Raw genomic sequence first — 19,972 nt, 5'->3', positions numbered from 1 at the left:
CCTGTAAGGGTATATATGCGCATTCAGACCCCAATCTGGAGTCTTCCTGCTGATGCTGTTGACGGAGGTTTCTTGTTGATGCCGGTAACTGGTCCCAGAGCGCGTGCGTATTTAATAACTGTACCTTGGGTCTGTATGATTTCTTTGCGCTAAATTGTCTTTAGATCACAGCATGTAACCTACTGTTTTTATGTTGAATAAAACCTTTTTGTGCGTTGGAAACACATTTCAAAGTCTGAAGGCATTTATTTACTGTATGACTGTGTACGCAAATAGCGACAATTCTAGAACGTATAGGCAGGATTTAGAAGGTATAGGCAGGAGCATATAGAGGTTTAAATCCAGAATCGTTACCATGAACTGAATGCTTTTGATCAAATACTACTTCCAAAATTACCCTTTATTTTTTCTTTGCCAACTACATTTTGTTAGGGGAGAGAACAAGATTAAAATTCTGCAAAGATAGAAACTCCCTAGATTGTAATCTCTCATGAGAAGAGCTCCTCTTCTCATGAGAAGAGCTCATGAGAAGAGGAGTTGGTCCTCACTCTGCACTATCCATTTCTCAAGTGTTCTACTTAGAGCCTTTGACCCAATCTGTCTGTCCTTCCCAAGGCACCAGGTTATTGAATGCTACTGTTGAAAACTGTAACTCACTTTTTTTCCCCCATTATAGTGTTGCTTTACACCTTTTTGTTTTGTATTGGTTTTCTGTATTAATATAAATTTTTCCTGTACAGGGGTACAGTCACTTGGAGGTGCAGTATATACAAAAAAATAATAATAATCATATTTGATATCTTTGTAACAATTATAGCACCTTTCAAAAGTCATACACTCAGTGTAATATAATCTATAACAACATACTGTGTACAGCACCTAATCAAGTTGGAAAAACCCATTAACAGGGAACTGTTAATTGAAATAACTATGGCAAATCTACAGTGTTAGAATTCAGATGTGAATCCAGTTTATAGAGAAATATAATTTTGTTTCTTTGAAAACAATAACAGGCTTAGATTTTTTATAAAGGATTTGTATAATATTTTAGTGTCTAGTTGAATACTGCTGGACTGTCTGCTAACTGCTGTTTTGTGTGAAACATGGCAAAACTATTTATCAAGTGATAGCTCTTCAGACCGTGCCTAAAAATTGGGTATAGCTTCATAAAACTGTCATTTTGTAGAGCAAAAGGAAGCATAAAATTTAATTGTTGTAGTTTACATATTATGCCTAATGTTTTGAACTCACAAATATTTAAACCATTGCCAGCAGTATAATATTTGCTATCTTGACAAAAATGATATTTAAATTTTGGCTGTAGTCACTCAGCTGAGTATTAGAGAGAACAAATTGGCAACCTATTTCTTAGTACTGGTCAGAGTCCAAACCCTCCATGTCTAAATTGTTTTGGATGAAAACTAGCAGAACATTTACATAACTGGCCATAGCAACAAAACAATAATATCTTTGATAAAAGTCTACATAAACTCATTAATTGCCTGCTAAATTTCCCAGAACTGAATAAAACAAGTGAAGGAGCAGTGGTTTGAATTTGTCTTCATACATTTTATTTTCTTCTTTAAGTGGTAAAAAAATAATAATTAAAAAACTTTATTTAAATGGGCTATTTGCTTTTCCAGTTGTTATTCGTGTCATTACCAGAATAATTATGACATTTATGTGGGCATACAGTATAATCCAATGTAAATGACAAAACTCATTGAAATCATGTAGTAATCACAAAGTTAGAAGGACAAAACAAATCCACAAAATGCTATTGGGCACTTCCCAAAAGTATATTAGCTCCAAAAACAAAAACCAGATCGAGTTTAGTTTCCACTTTTTCAAGAAACATCTGCTAATAAATGAATGAATGGTTTCTGGCATTTAAGAAAAATTCATAAATACAGCTCTACAATATTATATGCAATAAATGTAATAGTTCTTACAGTCACCTGTATTATTTTGTGTTGGGCAAGTTAAGATACTGTATACTGTACACTACACATGACTGTAGAAAGGTTTCATTAACAACACAAAACAGCTTCATTTAATTAACTACTTTGAGTCATTCAGGCTACATAGAGTACATTTATTTAGCTATAAATATAGTACCATATGTAAATGTCACTATGTTTACAAATTGTTTTGCTTTAGACCTGTAAACTCATGTTGTTCCATAGTGTAGAATATAGTTTGGGGCTGTGTTATGTGCTCATAAAGTGATGGCACATAATAACTATGATCTTTTTATGCAGGTTCACTGCAACAAAACTGTTATTTATGGCAGTATACAGTATATTTGAAATTGGACTGTGGGTGCCAGGCAGGGACAGATTGGGGCTGTAGTTCAGCCCTGGCAGTCTGCCCTGTGCATGCACCTTAGGCGCGTGCGCTCATGAAGGGGGCGTGCCGCTAGACACAGGGACCTGTCTCTTCCTGGCCCATCACTGCCATGACAGCCCTCCCCCTAAGCACATAACCTGTATCGGTGGCATGGGGTGGAGGGCGGGGGCACTTCCACCCTCCTCGGCCGGCCCTGTGGCCATTCGCTATTCTGCATTTGCCAGAAGAGCCCGATGGCTAGTCTTGCCCTAGTGCCAGACATATTAAGTGCTGGGAATGAAGAACAATGTAACAGAGTATGCTAAGCAAGTTAGTCAGTATCTAATTTTTTTATATTCCACATTGGTACATATCTGGGGGTTTTCTGTTGCTCTACTTGCCCTGAAAAATTGTTATACAAAGTCTGAGCATAAACACTACATGACAACTTGAAAGAGGTAATACTGGAAGTATGACAATGACTTACAGACAGAATTCTTGTGGTTACTTTCTTTGCTGGGCAACATCTTTACACCTCTAGATTTCAGTTCGATTGCCTTTTTTACTGCAAAAATAAGCACATGTATTAGACGGTTAGACCAAATTATCTTCCTTGAATCAACAATTAATTTTATCCTTTCTGTAAATGGTTATTCGATTAGCTGTATAAAATAAAAAAGTTTAGTCTATTAATAGTAAATTGTTCACATAGTCCAAAATTAACCAGTTAATGATAGATCAACATTCAAGATTGTTTTTTTGCATGTTCTTGAAATCACTTAAAAATATTTTTTACTTTGCTGAATCTCATAATTTGTTTAGGGCAATTCATGGAGTTCATATAAATTAACAATGTTAATTCAGATTAGTAGATCATCAGAAATGACCACACAATATAAACATTTCACCTTAGTATAGCAATACCAAATATGTCTACTGTGTGCACAAAGCCTCAGTGTAGGAGAAAGTTGGAGCTGGAATATGGTAAACATAAATTAGGGGGTGCATGTGCTAAAAGTTAAATTGGTCACATTCATTATGAATGATTCACATGGAAAATATGATCTAGTTTTATTTTTATATGTGTTTATTTTTTGTCACTTTTTTATCTATATCCATTTTTAGTAAGGAAAACATGTTCCATGTTATTCCTGCCCTTAATTTAAAAAAAGTGTAATAATGATTTACAAGTGCTCGTTTGATGAAGTCCAGGCAGAACATGAGTTGTGTTTCAACTGCCTTTTCCTTATACAGTTGCTCTTTATCCACAAAGACACACACTGGATTCAGGACAAACCCATTTCAGAATCTGCAATTGATACACTGTTTTATATGGGAACTGAATCTGATATCTGAAAAAAGGGGGGTTGATTTCCACACCAACTATTTTATTGACGTATCAAACTATTATACTGTGTTTTGGGCAGATATGTATTATATGAGAAAGTCTTGTAGTGGTGGTGCTCCCCAAGAGCAGTTACTGTAGATTAAACTTAATGGGAGTAGAGAAAGAAAAGGGTCCCTCAAATCTGGGGGCACTCTAATTGGGTTATGTATATAACCAATTCAAACTTAACTTTTATTTATTTTACCAGTAATATACAATTATATGAATGACATACAAATTGTGACAAAAAAAGTGCTGAAATTTGAAGAGTGTGTCACATGTACCAGACCTAAAGGATTTGGACATGTAATAGGCGAAAATTTTAGACTTTATTACACAAAACAGACAATAATATTCTAAAAAAACATACATTAAAATACACCAGGACTTATAGAAAGGTACAATCCTCAGATTATATTGCTTTAATTGGCATTGATGCACCTCTTTCTGCAATATTGGTACAAAAGTAGATTGTGATTATTAATTGTTTGTTGCTTGTGAAAAAGGTATAGCAGGACGGTGTGACATTGCATTCCACATTCTGCCTTGTTGTGTGCCATAGGGCAGTGACCAACAGGGGAGAGATCAGTACTGATCACCATCCATTGAAACAACAGAAAGGCTATAGTTAATCAGTCCTGTCAATTCTACTGTCAGTTGTTATGCCTCTATGGTATTGAACAGCTTATTACAGATCTACATGGATGATTTAAACTATAGTCAAAAATTAATAGGTAAGTCTAAGTAAATCTTATGCATACAGTTTGGCGCACAAAAACCATTCAGGTGTATCACTTTGTAAAGTAGTATGTACAGTATATTATATTACCAAATGAGATTGTGTAACTAAGACTATGGACAGATAGGTACAGTATTAAATGAAATGGGAGGGTAATTAAATTGATATCAGGTTGTAATCACCCACAGGTATGGATTTGTTCTGTTTAATAATTTTCCATTTAAATTGCAAGCAGAGGTGCCAGGATATGTTTACATCCTATAACACATTGCTTAAACCCTGATAAATAATAGTCTACTGTCTGCAGCCTCCCGTATTCAATATCACTGATTGGAGCAGTTCAATGTTTATGAACAGATTAGTTATCACATACAAATTGCAGTTTCACTGATATAGTGTTTGTAAATGAAGTGACCTACTGCAGTCATATATTGGTATGAATATATTACCATTATCTGTGTGTAATTACTCTCACTTTAAGGATTAACAATGGTAAATATGTTTGCACCCATTTTAGCATTAGTGTGCTAATTGTACCTTATAGTAGGAATCGGTATGATTTACAGCCGAACCCATGCACAGCGGTTGGATTTCCGACAGCGGCATCCCGGCAGAGGAGGAAATCCAGATCGTCAAAGGTAAGTATATACTAACCTATTTCTACCCCCTAATCCTAAACCTCCCTACGGGGTGCCTAACCCTAACCTTCCCCCCAGTGCCTAACCTTAATCCCCCCTCTAAGTGCCTAAACCTAACCCCCCCTTCCCCGCCGCCTAAACCTAAGTTCCCCGGGGGGGTGCCTAACCCAAAGTCCCCCCCCAGGAGGTGCCTAAAGCTAACCCCCCCTTCCCCTAGCCTAAACCTAACCTCCCGGTGGGGTGCCTGTCCCTAAGTCCCCCCCGGGAACCCTAAACCTAACCCTCCCCTCCCGCGGTTATCCACGCTCAGCGCCATGCTCCCGGCCTATGTCTAATGACAGGCATCGGCATATCGACACCTGTCTTTAGACCCTTGCCGGGATATGACAGTCGGGAAGCCAGCTGTCGGGATTAGGTCCGCCGGCTTCCTGACTGCATACCTTATAGTATTAGTGCTGCATCTAGGTTTCCTGGTGTAGGGGTAAATGGCAGTGTGCAGCCACAGGCATCTCACTTGCTTCCGATGCGCATTTCGTCTGATGGCTTATTCAATTCCTAATATAATATAAAATATGATATTTTTGGAGCCTGATGAATATAGATCTCTATACTAGTGTATATGGGGACTGCAGGATAGATAGGGGCTGAAAGGTAAGCATGAGATATCAGTGATATCTCCTGCATAATTTTTATAATGAATAGCCCTGATACTTAATTTCTACAAAATGTTAACTTTCATCTGTTTTTTTTAGAAATTAAGTGAGCATGAATGGACCCCTAGATGAGAAGTGAGGGTGTTTCATTTTGGGCTGAGTGGAAGTGCATTTAGTACTTGGCTGTGGTTATTCTGCTGAAAATAAGTCCTCTTTGTTTTATTTGTCTTTTTTAATAAATATTTTCATTACAAGTAAGACTGGGTTGGAGAAAGTGTATACTGTACTTTGTTAAATTAAACATTTATATCAAATATGTGTGCAGATAAAAACAATTAATGAGATAGATGTCTATACACAGAGAATAACAGAGACAGGGCCTGATTCAGCAAGGATCGTTATTCTGCCAATACACACCGCAGTTGCTAATATTAGCAGTGAAATGCAAATGTTTGCAATCGCATTGCGATCACATCTTAACATAAGGATGCCTACTTCCCCTTGCTCACATCCGTATACTTGGGCAATATAGCGAAATAATCAGTAACATCGGACCCATACGCACAGTTAAGGCAGGTCAGACCTCACTCAGAAATTGCTAACTTCAGCACATGCTCTGAGGCCTTGCAACACACTGGCACGCCTGCATTCACGAGACCCCCCTTGTCACCACCCACAAACGGCACTTCCTGTCAATCACTCTGCGATGGGTACTGCGTAGCCACTCAATATGCAGTTTCCATCGCAATTGCTGGTTCACGCACGCGATTTGCGATGCATACGCATGCGCAATGCGGAAACATCGGCCGAGTGCGTGTGTTCTCTCCTTTGCGTTCCTTGATGAATCAGGCCCATTGATAACTATAACCTCAAAGAGTATTAATGAAAAGGACTGAATGTTTTGTAGTGCACATCATGCAGCATAAATTAAATGTTTTATTTCATTGTGAGCCTAGAAATGTGATTTTCTAATTTTGTGGAAAAGTAAAAAAATAAGATTTTCCTTTATGGAGCAAAACTACTTAGATGAGACAAAGTGATCGAGGTGGCTCTTTTTTCTTTGTTGTGCACAGAGGCACACGCCCATTTCCACTTTGCAAAGAAGTGGCACAAACTCTGATTTTGGGTCTCATTCTGAATGGATCCTGTTATACTTCTTCATAAGAAGTGTCATACTGTACTGTATATAGTAAAGACTGTCACTACATACAAAATTGCTGTTAGATTGTTGGTCGGAGATTGGAGGTTAATGTAACATTTGCACAGTGCATCCCTACACACCTAAGGTATTGCTAGGTTGTGGAGGTGTCCGAGATCAGTGGCATACTGTATGTGCTTCTTGAATTTCATTGGACGGACTTCCCTGCATTCCATATACAACCTCCTGTTTTCTCCTTCTAACTTCAATACTTCATTATTATATACATTTCTAATTTGATGCCTTTTACAGGGTCAGTGCCACCACTGACCCTTTATAGTTAACCATTTTGCTATAGCATTTTATATCATTTACTATATGGAAGACATTTCTATCCAAACAAAGTAACAAATATACTTTGCATCTAATTTGGATAGATGATGCCATTTTCATCACATACTGTGTGAGAGAGTCTAATAACTTTTACTGAATTTGTGCTGTATAACCAAATCTCTACAGAACATTACATGATATAAAATACTATTATCTCAGCATAATATATATTACATATGTATAGGAATACAAGAGTGTTTTTTTTTATTTGGGGCAGTACATTTATCTCACTCACAAAGTCATGCAGATTTTAATCCCAATAATCTTATGTATGTGTATGTACATGTAGCCGTATTCTGGGCCTGCACCTTGGTGTTTAGACGTTCTGATATTTGACCATTTTCTCTGACCTGGCTGTTATGAGAGGAGTTTTTCTTTGGAGAAGACAGCAAGCAAATCACATACAGTAGTTGTTGAGAAATAGTTCCTTGTCAAACTGGTGGAGCTATACAGAATATTGTATAGACATAATTAGTTTATTTTTAGCTTTAGTAGTTGATGACATGTACAACTTCTATTTGTAGAAAAAAAATTGATAAATACTAGTAACTTATCACTGATACAATAATCTATAATGTGATGTTTCCACACACATGGAATGTTATATTGGGAATGGCACGATCAAGTGCAGCTAAAAACAAACATAGGCTTCCAAAAAAAAGTGTTAAGGTGAATCCCAAATGCTTGCAATGTATCACCTATAATGAGAACTCTAGGGCACTGTTCTTTCTCTAGAATGTATCTTTTGAGAAATACATGTATAGTAGTTATCTTTTAAACTTCGTTAATATGACCTGGCAACAAATACTGTAAGTACTGTTTTTGTTTATAATAAAAATGATGTTACTGATAGAGGGATACAATCAAGCTGATATTAAGGGGCCTATTCATCATCACTTAATTTATACAAAAGCAGGTGAAAATGAAAATTGTCTCCTAATTTTGTATAATTTAAGTGTCAGGGCCATTCATCAATCATGTAACGCAGGAGATATCACAGATATCTCCTGGTTACAATGTGCTCCGATAATTTCCACAATCCCCATATTTTAGTATGGGGATGTGGAAATTGTGTAATTCATCAAGTTCCCGGAAAAGCATTTTTTTCGGAAATTATGAGTGATGCTGTACGACACTCTGAGATGGCGTACAGCATCCATTAACATGGACAAGCTGCCGTTTACACAGCAGCTTGTGCAAGAGAAGGGATCTATTCAGATCCCTCTAGCTGTCTCTACTTACCTCCGGCGACTCTGGCTGTCACTGGCTCCCTCCTGTTCTCTTCTGCCAGTGGGAGCTTGTGCTGCAGGGGTGTTGGAGGGAGGATAGGAGCAGTGGTGGTTGCACCGGGGTCAGACTCCTGTGGCGGGCTACGGGGGAGGGAAAGGTGTCAGCTACAGACATAGGCGGATACAGGGAGTTGGGACTGACACTGGCGGTTTCGGGGAGATGGGGGCCCAACGCTGACACTGGCAGCTGCAGGGGGAAAGACAGCAAGGCCTGGTGTATGATAGTTACAGACCGGGGCAGGAAGCAGAGGAGGGAGCATTACCCTACCCCCCAACATTACCCGTTCCATTAGGCACAAAGTGCTCTGCTCCTGGACTTCCCACCTAATATATGATTGTAGTCACCTGTGCTTAACTACTATAATTAATTGATGAGAGGGTGTTCCAGCACAGGTGACTGCAATCATAAATTAGGAAGGAAGTCGAGGAGCAGAGCATTGTGTACCTAATGGAACGGGTCATGTTGCAGGGTCTGCATTACCCACAGTGGCAGTGGGAAGAGATGCAACCGCAGCTTGGACAGAGTGGACACCTGAAAGCTGGGGGACAACAGCAGTGGGAGCCGGCACAGGACAGTTACACCGGGAGGGGGGGAGAGAAGAGTGAGGGTTACCAACAGTGGCGCAGGGTGAGGAGACACCGAGGGAGAGGATAGAGGCAGACTACGGGCTCAGATTTGCAGCTCCCTCCCTCCTCCCCTGCACACACCCGCAGCTTATCTTCCTACCTCCGGCGGATTCTGTAACTGCTCCATGCCACAATCTGCAAAACTGCCAGCGGCTCTCTAACAACACTGGAGAAAGGCTGCAGCGCTGGCAGGGAATCACAGGGAGCGGGGACACTAGGAACTGGCTGCGGGAAGAGGAACACAGGGAGAGGGGACACCGGGGACAGGCAGTGGGCAGGGGGAGGAGAAAACAGGGGAGAGGATAGAGGCAGAGGCTGTGGGTAGAGAGAGGGTAAACATGGAGCAGATGCTGCAGGTAGCAAAAGGGGTGACATGGGCAGAGACTGCGGGCTGGGAGGGATGCATCACAGATAAGGGGGAAAAGTATCACAATTCCGAAAAACTGACTCCGCAAAAAGAGCAGTTTTTCGGATGTGATACTTTTGTTGATGAGGCACGATGAATGCCTCTGAATGCTACTTGGAACTCGCAGTGAGTTCAAAACATAATTATAATGAATGATAATTATGTAATGATGAAAAGACCCCTTAGAGAAAAGCAACCTTTTCCATCAAATATTTGGATTCTTTTGCATTTGACTGAACAATTTAGAATGTGTCACCAGTGGAATTAGACATTAAGGGGTAAATTTAATAAAGTGAGAGTTTTTAGAAGTGAGCTTTTAAAGAGATGTTACCCATAGCAACCAGTCAGATTCTAATTAACATTTAACTAGCACCTTCTAGAAGATAATAGCTAGAATCTGATTGGTTGCTATGGCCTGGGCTGTTTCTAGGGATGGGCGACCCATGCAATTGCACGGGGCGCTCCGCCTCTGACCCCTGCTGCGGAACGCTGGCCTCTGAAGCAAACGGAGGCTAAAGAAGCCTCTGATCACTTCAGAGGCAAGTGTTACCAGTTATGCACTGCGCAGTGACGTCATGACGTCACCCTCGACGTGAGGAGCCTGCCCTGTGTGCTTGTTGGATCTAGTTAGATCTAGTCAGAGCAAGGCAGAGGCCACTGAGCAGGAGTGGAGCACCGGGCATGTTCAGTTAAGTACTGGGCTGGGGCTGGGACCAGCCTGGGGGCACTGCATAAAGGGCCAGTCTGGGGGAACTGCATAAGGGGCCAGTCTGGGGACACTGCATAAGGGGCCAGCCTGGAGGCACTGCATAAGGGGCCAGCCTGGGGGGCACTGCATAATGAGCCAACCTGGGGGCACTCCATAAGGGGCCAGCCTGGGGGCACTGCATAAGGGGCCAGCCTGGGGGCACTGCATAGGGGCACTAATTCAGCCTGGGGGCACTGCATAAGGGGCCAGTCTGGGGCAATGCATAAGGGGCACTATTTAAGCTTGGTGGCACTGCATAAGGGCAATGCAAAGCTACAGGGGGCAATGCATAAAGGGGAAAACTACAGGGGGCAATGTATAAAGGGGAAAACTACAGGAGGTAATGCATAAAGGGGAAAACTACAGGGGGCAATGTATAAAGGAGAAAACTACAGGGGGCAATGCATAAAGGGGGAAACTCCAGGGGGCACTGTATAAAGGGAAAACTCCAGGGGGCACTGTATAAAGTGGAAAACTACAGGGGGCACTGTATAAAGGGGAAAACTACAGGGGACAATGCATAAAGAGGAATACTACAGGGGGCAAAGCATAAAGGGGAAAACTACAGGGGGCACTGTATAAAGGGGAAAACTACAGGGGGCACTGTACATAGGGGAAACTACAGGGGACAATGTATAAAGGGGAAAACTACAGGGGGCAATGTAAAAAAGGGGAAAACTACAGGGGGCAATGCATAAAGTGGAAAACTACAGGGGGCAATGCATAAAGGGGAAAACTCCAGTGGCACTGTATAAGGGGGAAGATGCTGCAGGTAGGAAAAGGGGTGACACGGGCAGAGACTGCAGGCTGGGAGGGATGCATCACAGATAAGGGGGAAAAGTATCACAATTCCGAAAAACTGACTCCGCAAAAAGAGTAGTTTTTCGGATGTGATACTTTTGTTAATGAGGCACGATGAATGCCTCTGAATGCTACTTGGAACTCGCAGTGAGTTCAAAACATAATTATAATGAATGATAATTATGTAATGATGAAAAGACCCCTTAGAGATAACCAAACTTTTCCATCAAATATTTGGATTCTTTTGCATTTGACTGAACAATTTAGAATGTGTCACCAGTGAAATTAGACATTAAGGGGTAAATTTAATAAAGTGAGAGTTTTTAGAAGTGAGTTTTTAAAGAGATGTTACCCATAGCAACCAGTCAGAGTCTAATTAACATTTAACTAGCACCTTCTAGAAGATAATAGTTAGAATGTGATTGGTTGCTCTGGCCTGGGCTGTTTCTAGGGAAGGACGACCCATGCAATCGCACAGGGTGCTCCGTCTCCGACCCCTGCTGTGGAACGCTGGCCTCTGAAGCAAACATAGGCTAAAGAAGCCTCTGATCACTTCAGAGGCAAGTGTTACCAGTTATGCACTGCGCGGGTGATGTCATGACGTCACCCTCAATGTGAGGAGCCTGCCCTGTGTGCTTGTTGGATCTAGTTAGATCTAGTCAGAGCAAGGCAGAGGCCATGGACCAGGAGTGGAGCACCGGGCATGTTCAGGTAAGTACTGGGCAGGGGCTGGGACCAGCCTGGGGGAACTGCATAAAGGGCCAGTCTGGGGGAACTGCATAAGGGGCCAGTCTGGGGACACTGCATAAGGGACCAGCCAGGAGGCACTGCATAGGGGCACTACTTCAGCCTGGGGGCACTGCATAAGGGGCCAGCCTGGGGGGCACTGCATAATGAGCCAACCTGGGGGCACTCCATAAGGGGTGAGCCTGGGGGCACTGCATAAGGGGCCAGCCTGGGGGGCACTGCATAATGAGCCAACCTGGGGGCACTCCATAAGGGGCCAGTCTGGGTTCACTTCTTTAGCTTGGTGTCACTGCCTAAGGGGCCAGCCTAGGGGCACTGCATAGAGGCACTACTTCAGCCTGGGGGCACTGCATAAGGAGCCAGTCTGGGGGCACTGCATAAGGGGCACTACTTAAGCTTTGTGGCACTGCCTAAGGGGCCAGCCTGGGGGTGCTGCATAGGGGTACTACTTCAGCCTGGGAGCACTGCCTAAGGGCCAATATGGGGGCACTGCATAAGGGGCCAGCCTGGAGGCATTGCATAGGGGCATGGGGGCACTGCATAAGGGCAAATAAAACTACAGGGGGCAATGCATAAAGGGGAAAACTACAGGAGGCAATGCATAAAGGGGAAAACTACAGGGGGCAAAGTATAAAGGGGAAAATTACAGGGGGCAATGCATAAAGGGGAAAACTCCAGGGGGCACTGTATAAAGGGGAAAACTCCAGGGGGCACTGTATAAAGGGAAAACTACAAGGGGCACTGTATAAACGGGAAAAATACAGGGGGCACTCTATAAAGGGGAAACCTACAGGGGCACTGTATAAAGGGGAAAACTACAGGGGGCAATGCATAAAGGGGAATACTACAGTGGGCAATGCATAAAGGGAAATACTACAGGGGGCACTGTATAAAGGGGAAAACTCCAGGGGGCACTGTATAAAGGGGAAAACTACAGGGGGCACTGTATAAAGGGGAAAACTACAGGGGGCACTGCATAAGGGGCACAAATACAGGGGCACTGCATATGGGGATAACTACAAGGGGCACTGCATAATGGGCACCTTTGACTGAGAGCCAGTGGGGCTGCAGCCTGAGACCTGTCGGGCTGGAATGGTAAGGGAGGGGGCTGGAGTCACAAATGGAGGAGCTGAAATGTGTATTATGAGAATCTTGCTTTTTCAATGTATTTTATGTGGTTCTGGATTTCAAAATGTGTGTTATATGGATGTGGTTTTTAAAACAAATTTCATGTGGCTCTGGCTTTTTCAATATATTTTATGTGGAAGTGGCTTGTTTCAGTGTATTTTATTCTGAAGTGGCTTTTTCAGTGTATTTTATGTGGAACTGGCTTGTTTCAGTATACTTTATGTGGATCTGGCTTGTTTCAGTGTATTTTATCCTGAAGAGGCTTTTTCAGTGTATTTTATATGGATCTGGCTATTTTCAATGTGCTGGGCTCGCTCCCGGCGTGACTAAAAACATGGGTGTGACACAAGGTCATGCTCCTGCAAATGTCATACCAAAGGCGTGCACACAAAAATGTGGTGTGGCCTTGTGACAGCTAGGCCACACCCATTTTTGAGTGCACTTATGCTGTCAGCTCTTTACTTTAACCAGAGATAATTTGGGTCTCTCTGACTGTTTAGCCACCCCTGGGCTCAGCAGTCACAGTGGCTGACTTTCTGTGTTTTTTTGAGACCACGCCCCCTTATTGTGAGACCACAATGAGGCTATGCCCCCCTCCTCTGATATTAGTGTTTCTTGGGGGGGGGGCAGCGCATTTTTACTATTTGCACTGGGAGCCTCAGACCCTAGAAACAGCCCTGGCTATGGGCAACATCTCGTCTAAAACTCACTTCTAAAAACTCTCACTTTGGTAAATTTACCCCTAAGTATTCACAGCACTACTGCAATTCTTCACATTCTTCATTCACATTGTACAGCAGAATGAAATGATAGCCATCGCCAAATGCAAATTATAAATATAGGGCAGAATTTTATTCTGAGAAAAGGCAAAGCAAAATCAGACATTGAACATTGTGTTTGTGCAGAATGGCCTATGAAACTTTATTTGCATGACATTTGCAGCAATTCACTGATGTCACTGATAACACAGTCTCTAGTTCTCTGATTATCATTTAGATGCCAAACATGAAAATAAGCACATTAAGTGTATGAAGAAATATGACTGACAGTACATAGCGTTTGAAGTGATATACAGTATAGATCAAACAAAAATATAAAGCCTCCTAACAACAAAACCAATACTTAGGAGGGATTGCAATTGCACACAATATTTGTTTTGTGTGGTAAAAACAAGACTTTACCACAATTTTTTTTCGGGGCCATTCAACTACCCATTTTTCCCGCATTAACAAATTCCTGTTTTGGATAAAAACTCATACTGTGCGATCCAGGATAAGTTCTCAGCACATGCTGTTGCGTGCTTGGCTGCAAGGGGACCAGGGAGACTGTTGCCACTGAGCAGCAGCTGCAGTCTCCTCTCCTCTGTGGGTGTGCCATTTGCCCCTGGCTGAGGGGCTCACAGAGATCACCCCCTCAGCACAACCATTTTTTTATTTTTTCCTAAAGGGGGTGTAGCAACACCTCCCATGATTAGGCAACGTCCTGAATAAATTCCAACTGCAAGGCTAATTGAATTAGTATGGGAGATCAATTAGCTGGTGGTAAAGTACCCCCCTTAGACAACAAATGCCTTTGTTATGTTCCATACATGCTCAGGAATAGCAAACAAAGGGCCTGATTCAGACCCACTCGCAAGCGGCTGTCCGCTCGCAAGTGGGTCGATGGTGTGCACTGAGCATGCGCACGATGGAGGGAGCTCCGTCGTGCGCATGCGCCAGACGCGATGAGCAAAGGAAAGTCCTTCACTCGTTGTGTCTGATCAAAGGGGGCGTGCTGTCGATGTTGATTGACAGCACGCCCCCTTTGGTAGGCGTGCCGGGGGCGTGCCTCCCTAACGGGGGCGTTCCCACGGGAACGCCTCCCGTTAGAGGCCGGCCCACTGACATCACTAGTGATGTCAGTGGGAGTGATTTTGGCTCTGATAGAGCCAAAATCACTCCGGAGCTTGCGGTTGAAAACCTCAACCGCTGGCTCCGGCTCGCAGTTTCGATGGTCGCGATGGTCAAGACCATCGTGGCCATCAAACTGCACGCTCGTCTAGGCTGTGGGTGGTGACCCACAACTATACGAGCGTCCAGGAGGACGCTCCATTTTCATGGAGGGCGGCCCTCATTCAGAGCGTGCGCTCTGCTCAGAGCGTACGGCTCTGAATGAGGGCCAAAGCTTTATGAGAGAAATATAATTATTAACAGCTATTTATATAGCACACATATATTCCTCAGTGCTTTACAGAGAACATTTTGGTCAATCTTATCAATCTCTGCCCCATGGAGCTTACAATCTTTATTTCCTACTACATGGGCACACATACATTTACACACAAAGGGTACATTTTTTGTCAGAATCCAATTAACCTACCAATATGTTTTCGGATTTTAAGAGGAAACCAAAGCACCCAGAGGAAACCCACACAAACATGATGAGAACATACATGCTCCATACAGTTGTGGCCTTGATGGGAATTTTACTCAAGGGGCGGAATTCAATTGATTACGTGGTGGATCTCCCGTCTAAAGTGACATAAGATCGCGGGCCGCTATTCAATTGCTGCCGTTTTTCGCGCTGATCGCACCCATAGAGGTCAGGTTTAGCCGCGTAAAGCAGCTAAACCCGACCAAAGTGCTGGAGCGACCGCTAAAAGTGAAGTTTGGGCGCCCAAACAGGTCACTTTTCGCACATTTCAGCTCTCATCCCCCTGGGGCTGCAAGCTGAAATGTAGTGCTGGCAGCTGATCGTGCCCGACAGGAGCAAGAATTGAATAGCTCCGTCGGGCGTGATAGGGGCTGAAATCAATTGAAATCTGCCCAGAATGTCAGTGCTGTAAGGGAGTAATGTTAACAACTTTGCCAACTATGCTGACCCAGATATTGTTAGACATATCTGTTGCAGAGCCATAACTATGTCTCAGAACGGTCTGAGCCGGCCACACCCCTTTTGCGTGTGACGTCATGACATTGCGCATAAGGGGGCGGGGCCACCAGCACCTAAAGGTGCAGCAGTGCCTGGAGCATCCACAAGAGGCTCCGGGCAGCTGTAATTATGGCAGGGTGCCTGCCTGTAGTGTCCAATAGACGCTACAGACAGCACTGCCACAGCGATGCTGGCTGCAGGGTGCCATTCCAGCACCCTGGAGCCAGAAACAGGGGCCGTCGGGTGACAACGGTGCTGCCCACAGAGCCCTGTGTTCTGTGTGACCGTACCGGCCACACACCCCTAGTTACGGCCCTGATCTGTTGGAGATGGGAAGGACATAAAGAATACTTCCTTTAAATATGAGTATTTATATGTGTGACCTTGGCTTACTTTACCTTTTTGGGTGGTTACCAGAAATTGGTCTTCTATCTTCTAGTGTAATATCAGTGTCTCTATCAAAGCAACCTAAAATACTGGTGCTAAGCTTGCTTGCCAAAGCCCCTCTCCTAAATTTTTATAAGAAATCAATATTCCCAATATAATACATATAAGTTTACAATGCTAATATTACACAAGAGTAACTTGACACTTGTAAATAAAAAATACTTAAAAAATAATATTTCTTTATTTTATTCTTATTTTACACAAATACATCTTCACTGGTGGCATCTAGTTTGGCTGGATACTGTCACGCTAAACAGGTAAGTACAGACTTTAACACACTACAGTTTGGTAATACAAGTTAGGAAATATTCAACACACTACTATAAATTAGTCTTATTTATCTTAGCTGCTCCCTATGGTAGGTGACTCCCCTTTACCTTCACTTTTACACTATAATAGCTTTAACATATAATTTACATGATGAGTTAATAGTTTCTACAGTCCATATCTCATACAAATGTCTGTGTAATTGCAACAAATCGGTAGTGCACACTTCGTTTTTCTTACTGATTATTTATTTTTCTTTTTTTTACAAGCCTGGCCTTTGGGATGATACATTCTGCGGTTCATGTTAAGTAGATTGTCAGCTTTTGAGCAGGGCCCTCTTACCTTTATGTCTGTCTGTTACTACTCAATTTTGTTCTATTAATGTTGTTTCCATTTGTAAAGCACAACGGAATATGCTGCATTTTATAAGAAACTGTTAATAAATAAAATAATAAAGTAGATGGGTCCCACTGGGTTAACATAACAAAGCTGTTTCAGAACATCAGTAACCTTGTTCAGAATATTACGTAAACTATGTCTTACTAATGTAACACTTTTCTGCATTTTCTCATTCCTTTCTTAATTTAACACTTTTCAGTGTCCTCACTGTATGGAGGATAGAGAAAAGATGTCTGTTGTGGACATAGGGCCTGATTCAGAGCCGCTCGTAAGCGGCTGCTCATAAGCGGCCGCTCGTTCGTTCAGAGCGATGTTTGCCCAACCGCGCATGCGTACGGATTGTAATACGCATGCGCGAACCAGTCAGTGCGGCCGAAAATTGTTTGTTCGCTAAATAGCGAATGCCTGCTAATATGAGTGACAGGAGGAGGCGTATGTGGGTGGTAACAGGGGAAGGTGCTTGAAAACGGGGAGTGGAGATCCGAACGCAGGCGTGCTTAAAGGTCAAAACAGGCGTTTTATGGGTGTGCATAATTAATACAGCAGCGTCACTGACCACGTCACTGGGTTATTTTATAGTCAGAACTGCTCGCAAATTTGTGGTAGGAAAAACCAACCACAAGAATAGCGAGCAGTTCATACGCTGGTCGATGTACTCGATTAATCTAATAAATAGCGGACATGACGTAGGATGCGAGCAGCCAGGGGGCGTAGTTATCCAACGACAGCAAGTTTTGTTCGCTCGTTCAGACATAGAGGCGTGAACAGACCGCAAAGAGCGAACAGTTAATTTGAATAGCCATCCCTTTTTTCTGAACGAACGACCGCAAATAGCGTCCGACTCTGAATCAGGCCCATAGAACGCAGACATGAACCCAATCTGTTATAATGTTTTGATAAATAGTGCTGTTTATTAGCCATACAGTATGTGTCCAATATAGTGATTTAAGGTTGCTATCTCCAGGCTGAATGCCAATGAATGTTGATATATCTTTATTATGGTAAACCCCTTTGTTATAATATACAGTCAGGCAGCTACAGATAATATTATATGCGCCTTGTAGTACTACTTTTCATAAATCACCCCTGGGGTCTCTGGCTGTCTCTGTTCCATCAGTGAGATACACTGTTACCTTGAAATGCAGAGTGTTGTTAGTTTATTGAAGATCCCCTTCCTATGAGGGTTCTGCTCATTAGGCTTACTGTATGCTGTTTCAGTCTTACTGTCTAATGTGTAATAGGACTGCTTGTGTAGCCTCAGAGTTACTCTCTGGGAGAATATATGGACCGTGCTGTGAGGTAATTCCCCTATAGCTTGTGGAGTCACTGTACTAAGCCTTGGAGAGGTATGAAGTGGAGAGAGATAAAGTACCAACCAATCAGCTCCTGCCACTTTACAGGTTGAGTGTGAAAAATGACAGTAAGGAGCTGATTGATTGGCACTTTATCACCGTCCACTTCATCTCTCTCCAAGGCTCAGTACATTTCCCCCTTATTCTAGCTAGACAGGATGGCAACTGTGTCATACAGTATATTCCCCTTGAGTATGTATGAACTAACAGGCAAGCCTGGTCCTGGGTAACTGTGTGTGCGGCCACAAAGGTTACCTCAGTTACTCTTGTGCAGTACCTCAGGGCTCCCTTTTTCCTCTCATTGCAGCATCTGCCCCACTGCCTGGACTGCCTGTCAGCTCCAGCGTCTTCTCACAAAACTCTTTGCAGCATCTCCCTGATGGAGCCCTCTGATATCCAATATGGGCTGGCACACTGTACTGGCACTTTCCTCTGCTCCTGGCAGCTCTCTATCTGCCCATCATTGGTGCCTCTGCCTCAGGTCAGCTCTAGGCAGCAGTTGCTGCTTGTTAGATGCTCACAGCTCTAACTGACTTCTCTCTCCAAGGGCGGAATTCAATTGTATTCACGGCCCGCATCTCCCATCTAAAGTGACAGGAGATCGCGGGCCGCTATGCAATTGTCCAAGATGTTCATGCTGATCGCGCCCATAGAGGTCAGGTTTAGCCACGTAGAGCAGCTAAACCCGACCAAAGTGCTGGGCGCAATCGCGAAAAGTGATGTTTTTCTGCGCCCAAGCATGTCACTTTTCGCACATTTCAGCTCTCATCCACCAGGTGCTGTGAGCTGAAATGTAGTGCTGGCAGCTCATTGTGCCTGACAGGAGCAAGAATTGAATAGCTCCGTCGGGCGCGATAGGTGCTAGAAAGAATTGAATTCCGCCCAATCTGTCACTTTTTTATCAGTGTCCATGTGCACAGCCTGCAGCACCGGCCCTCACCTGTCCCAGGCAGAATCTGGCCCACACCACCTATTATTAATAAATACACATATCTCATAAATATTTCACAATGCCCCTACACTATACTTATCTATGCTTTATTACCCTTTTTTTTTAATCTTAACAATCTATCTATAAACTATTAAAAACTTATTTGCTAGGTTAACCTTAAATAGGGTTAACATGTGGTTTTCAGAATTGAAAGTTATGAGTTGGATGATGAAGGCAGAAAATATGGTTGACAAATAGAAGTTATAATGGAGCTGACATTGGCCCTCATTCAGAGCCGCTCGCTATTTGCGGTCATTCGTTCTAAAACAAGGGGTGGCTATTCAAATGAACCGTTCGCTAATTGCGGTCTGTTCATGCCTCTAAGTCTGAACGAGCGAGCAAAACTTGTGGTTGCATTTTTGAAAAATACGCCCCCTTGCTGCTCGCACCATACGTCATGTCCGCTATTTATTAGATTAATCGAGTACATCGAACAGCGTATGAACTGCTCGCTATTCTTGTGGCTGGTTTTTTCAACCGCTATTTTGCGAGCAGTTCAGAGTAAAAAAAAAACAAGTGACGTGGTCAATGACGCTGCTGTATTAATTATGCACTCCCTTAAAACGCCCGTTTTGACCTTTAAG

General features: G+C 42.9%; 1 protein-coding gene across 1 annotated transcript in view; it reads right to left on the bottom strand.

Annotated features, from left to right (window-relative positions):
* The window catches only part of CSMD1 (CUB and Sushi multiple domains 1), a 1,974,400-nt gene that overhangs the window by 706,754 nt on the left and 1,247,674 nt on the right, over positions 1 to 19,972 (bottom strand). The window contains exon 7 of the mRNA XM_088479751.1: positions 2,816 to 2,893. Within this exon, the coding sequence (XP_088335877.1) occupies positions 2,816 to 2,893 (78 nt within the window). The remainder of the gene's footprint in view (positions 1 to 2,815; positions 2,894 to 19,972) is intronic.

The sequence above is a fragment of the Taudactylus pleione genome, unplaced genomic scaffold (assembly GCF_031769625.1).
Source record: "Taudactylus pleione unplaced genomic scaffold, aTauple2 ptg000244l, whole genome shotgun sequence".
Lineage (NCBI taxonomy): Eukaryota > Metazoa > Chordata > Amphibia > Anura > Myobatrachidae > Taudactylus > Taudactylus pleione.
This window is presented reverse-complemented; position numbering and strand designations above follow the sequence as displayed.